Source organism: Corylus avellana, chromosome ca2 (genome assembly GCF_901000735.1).
Source record: "Corylus avellana chromosome ca2, CavTom2PMs-1.0".
In the NCBI taxonomy this organism is placed as follows: domain Eukaryota; kingdom Viridiplantae; phylum Streptophyta; class Magnoliopsida; order Fagales; family Betulaceae; genus Corylus; species Corylus avellana.
In genome coordinates this window covers 45,341,946-45,347,185 of record NC_081542.1, presented here as the reverse complement: position 1 = coordinate 45,347,185, position 5,240 = coordinate 45,341,946, and the positions used below count along the sequence as shown (strand labels likewise).

General features: G+C 36.9%; 1 protein-coding gene across 1 annotated transcript; it reads right to left on the bottom strand.

The window, feature by feature from the left end:
* Positions 1-2,115: 2,115 nt before the first annotated feature.
* On the bottom strand, positions 2,116-3,282 carry LOC132169954 (probable disease resistance protein At5g45440). Its single transcript, XM_059580892.1, has one exon. The coding sequence runs from the start codon at positions 3,280-3,282 to the stop codon at positions 2,116-2,118; it is 1,167 nt and encodes a 388-aa protein (XP_059436875.1).
* Between the last annotated feature and the right edge of the window lie 1,958 nt (positions 3,283-5,240).

The window sequence follows — 5,240 nt, the reverse complement described above, 5'->3', positions numbered from 1 at the left end:
TCAATTTGAGTTGTTTTGGCATTTGAACAACTTAAAATAAATTTCTGGACCATGGGTTTTACCACCCACGATAAATTAGCATGTCATCGACATAAAGGCAAACAATGACACCATAATCTTTTGTGAATTTTGAATAAAATACACATTTTAGCTCAATTATGTTTGAAAACATTAGATTAAATAACATAATCAAACGTTTCATGCCATTGTTTTGATGCTTATTTCAAACCATATAATGACTCAACTCATTTACAGACTTTCTTTTCATTTTCAAGCTGAACAAACCCTTCATGTTGTTCTGTGTATACATTCTCACTAAGATCACTAATTAAGAATGCCGTTTTTACATCCATTTTATGCACATACAAATCATTTATAGATGCAAGAGCTATAAGAACACGATATATATGAAAATAAGCTATGCCATTCTCTTGTCTAAAGCCTTTTGTAAGATCACCATATATACTTAGATAATGGTGTATAGGTATCAAAATATTCTATACCTTCTTTTTTGTCTAAAGCGTTTTGGAACTAACCTTACTTTGGTTTAGATTGTCCCATCAAAATTATAATTCCTTTTGAATATCCATTTTCAGCATATAGGTTTGGAACCTAGAGGTAAATCCACTAGTATCCAAGTATTATTTGGTATTATTTGATAGTATTGAGTCTATTTCATAATTTACAGTTTCTTTCCAGTAGGCTACGTCTCTGGATCACATAGCTTCATCAAAACTTGTTGGATCGTCATCTATGTTAAGTACAATGGATATTTTATTAAATATTGTATCTATGTCTCCTTCCACAAGGAAGACTATAGCTGGAGATGAAATAAAATGAGGACTAGATTCTTTTCCTCTATCAATTCTAAGGATTTTTATTTTCTACTTGAATGTTGACAAAGGCACCCCTTTCACTTTTCATTAAATACACATTAGAAAAATCATCTATGAATGTAATAAAGTATCTTCTCCCTCCCCTACTTAAGGTACCATTTAATTCACATATATTAGAATGTATGAGTTCTAAGATTTTTTTTTTTTTTTTTTTTTGACATGTCCGCACAAGAGGGGGAGGGGGATTCGAACTAGTGACCTCCGCTTCATTAGGCGTGGTCCTAGCCGATTGAGCTATTTCTTGAGGACGTATGAGTTCTAAGATTTGTGGATATCTTTGGATTGTGGGGAATGGTTATTAACATGCTTATAAATATATATCTTAAATTTTTAAAATTTAAATGTGCTAAGCAACCATGTCATAAAGAAGGTGACTCTACAATATAAGAAGAATGTGAATAATTTCATTAATAATAAACATTCCATCACAAAAATGACATTTTCCTAGAAATACCTCATTCCTAAAAGGGGTGGTTTGGGGTTGCGGAACCACCCCATGGCCTTGGGGGTAGTTCCACCACACCCAAATTCGAGCAGAGATAGAGAGAGTGGTCGAACCACCCCCAAAGCGCATAATGTGGCTCAACCATCACCACACTGGCCAAAAAAGGTGGCCCAACCACCCCTTCTAAGTGGTCAAACCACCACCCGATAGACCTCAAGCCACCCCACCTTTTTTTTTTTTTTAGGATCTAGGCTTTTCAGTTAAAATGAATAGCCCATATCAAATGTATTGCGCCAGATCTCAATCCCTCTTTTGTCTATATGGCATTCTCATGTTTTAAAAATGTGAGTAAACAAGAGAAGAGTCTCTTCCTCTGTTCCTCATTATATTTAATGTAAATTATAGTCTCATTTTCAAAACAAAATTGAAAGTACTAGGCAGTCCATATGCATGTTAAAGACACAAATTTCAATATATTGGATCATCCAAATATACCTCTAAAAGTTTATATAACTTAATTACTAAGAGACAATACAATGTATTATATAAAAATGTATATATATAGATAATTTATTACATGCCAAAGAAATTAAAATGTACTATATAACATGAGGACCACATTGGCAGTACTTGAGTCATAATTTAAAAAAAAAAAAAAAAAAAAAAAAGTGTTACATATTCATTTCTTAGTCATATCTTTTGCAAATCTATCACTGAATTTGTAGAAGTTACATGTGGTACCACAAATTCAATAATGAAGAAGATGGGCAATCTCTACTTGAGGAAATCTTGATACTCACCCATCATTCTTGCAGTTAATGGAAGGCCCGCACACTTTTGTAAGATTTCCTCCTTTAGAATTCCCGTATTAATTTGGAGCTCGGAGATATCGTATGTCCTGTTTGATTGTTGTTGAGCCGCCTCTTTGAATATAGACCAGAAGCTATCCGGATCTGAAAGGGGTAGAACCCGATGTAGGATTCCCTCCCCGCCAACCATCTTCTTTGCTAATTCCTCATTCCTGCTAGTCACAATAACTGCTCCCCCGCACCCTTTTGGCAGTCCAAACGCAAGATGATCCCATTCTCCCACGCGAGTTGGTGAATAATTCAACTGTCCGTACCAATCTTCTGTGCTGCTGGCATCATCCAACACAATCAGATACCTCTTCCCCTGCAATTGCAAGTGAAGAGCATATAGTAGCCCCTTGAGTTTATGTTGCTCCTCGTCAACCTTGTTGATGAACTTCTCCTTTTTTCCTTCAAGGCTCTCCAAAATTCTCTCGACGATTGCTACCTTTTGGCCCTGCTCGTCGACAGGCAGTGCTGACATGGATATCCAGATCCTTGGAAGGAAGTAGTCCTTCACCTCCTTTTTATTGTACAAGAATTGGGAAAGTGCTGTTTTTCCAATACCAGCCTTACCCATGATGCCTATTGCCTTGAAACGATCCTCACTTCCTGGCCTGACAAGTACCTTTTCCAGTGAGGTTACATCGTTATCAAACCCATAAACAATATTGGACGCACCAAATGACACAGCGCTCGGCTGGGTTGGTGGGCTGGGTTTACTATCACCAATATCACCCTGTTTGCGAACAGAATCCCTCTTCAAGCTTTTGAGTTCAACTTTCATATCAGTTAACTTCCTCCGTAAGTTCATACGGGTTCTTAGGTCTTTATTTGACACCACATTGAACTCCGTCCAAAGATCGTTGAGGCAGTAAAGCTTTTCCCTGATTTCAAATTCCTCAGGTGGAAGTTGGTTAATAAGATCGATTTCTCGATCAAGCGAATCCTTTATACCACGAAATAGGCCCAATAGGGATTGGTTCGATAAAGGGTACTGGTCGTAGATGGGAATTTTGGAGGAACTTATCTCTTTGTTTTCAACACCATCGCAGAATTTCTTCTTTAGAAATTGATCAATCTCCTTCTCCATGTCTGTCTGCACTCTTCTTGCTCCAACTGTAGTCTGTGGTAGGAGCAGGGAGGCAATCTTATATGTATGTAGTTTCGTGAGAACCAGATATATATTTATGAGGGCCATTGTACGTACTTGGGTAACTCCTCTTTTCTTTATTCCTTCCTTCGCAGTTTGGGGGAACATAATTTTCATTACCTTTCTACATCACATGACTAGAGATCGATAGAGGATCACCTCAATTGCAAGTAAGCATAAAGATTTCCGATTTGTAACGAAAAGAATCGTGGTTGGTTTAAGATTTCCACTTTAATTTTCCTTTCCTATATGGGTAAGCATAAATGCTGTTGGCAGCACCATAACTTAGCCCAGTGGGTCCGGGATCTAATGCCCCTATCCTCCCTCACCGAAGCTAGAAATGTTACTTTGCGTCTTTATTTGCTAAAACAATAAAGACCGTGTACATCTTGGCATACCAAAAACCTAGTTCAACAGTACTGGCTCGTCTGTCTGCCCATAGACATCAAATAATTAATAATTAATGCTCAAGCAGCAGTGGGCAGAAATGGATCATCTCCATTTCATTTGAAATAGAGAGTATCTATTTAGTACATTTAATTAAGAGGGTAATATTATCTAAAAAATTTGCCTCTCAAAAGATAAGGGCAATATTACTCTGCTAAATGAATACTCTCCATTTCAAATGAAATGGAGAGTATCCTTTTCCGCAGCGGGCATGCGCCAATACCATCTTCACGCTTTGCTTGTCAAGCCCACAACGATCATCGTTATTCAGATATGACCCAATCCACACCCAACCTGGTCAACAATATTGCCATACAATAGCTCAGTTTGGGAACGAAAGCATCCATATTGGCTTGCTAGTTGCTAGTTAATGATCTGACCACCCCCTCCCACCGGCCTTTTTTTTTTTTTGCATTCTTAGGAATATAATCGAAATTTCACATAATTTGTTATAGCAACTCCTCGTTGCCACGTAGGACTAAGAGGCGACATCAGCCTAATCCAAAATACGTACATATGGTTATTGAAGGAGAGGATAAGCAATAATGAGCTAAGAAAGAGGTAGAGGAATGCAGGGGAGTACTAGGTGATAACAGTATAATGCCAAGGCACGTGAAGCAGAGGGAGTTTGCTTGGAACAAGGACAGATCATCATGTTCAGTTTCATTTTCTTGTTGGTGTTTATCTTTTGCGGCATCTCACATCGCTTAGGAATAAGGATGTGCTTGTATGTATACTCACACTATTCTTGACAATTATGCGTTTTAATGATCATGAACCTATCAGAACTCTACGGTTAAGCATACTTCTATGAGAGAGTAGTACTAAAATGGGTGACCTTTTAGAAATTCTGATTTAAGAAAGTCAAAAGCTAACAATATAGTATAATTGGGGTGGAGCATAGTACTAGGATGAGTGACATCTTTATATATATGTCTAATAACATTAGAATTATCTCATTTTAGTAGTTGTCAATCGTGGGCATTAGCATTATTAAGGGGCAAATGTATGGGGAGAGATCCATATACATTGAGAATTGATACTATTCTCTCACTTGCGGTTTGCCTCCAGCCTCAATTGGAGTTCATTATCTATAATATCTTTATATTGGCTTGCTATAGGTACTGGTCGATCCAACCACTAAGTAAAAAAGGCCATCAAAATGCTATTAACAATTAACCACCATTCAAATTTTTTTTTTTTTTTTTTTTTTTTGAACAAAACAAACCACCATGCTAAGATAATGGTATAAGATAAAAATTAAAGCCTTAGGTTTTTCCCGATGATATGAATAAAAATATAAACTAGAAAGCTTTTGAAAACTTTCATTATAAATTGGGGAATATCATTGTTGCCATGGGACTTGGATAACTAAGTGAACAAAGACTATATGAGTAAAAGGGTACGTTGAGATGAGTTTCTCCAACTACCAAATTTTAAATGCAAGACGT

Coding starts and splice junctions, on each gene's coding strand:
- LOC132169954 (XM_059580892.1), bottom strand. CDS start 3,282: ATGGAGAAGGAGATTGATCAATTTCTAAAGAAGAAATTCTGCGATGGT.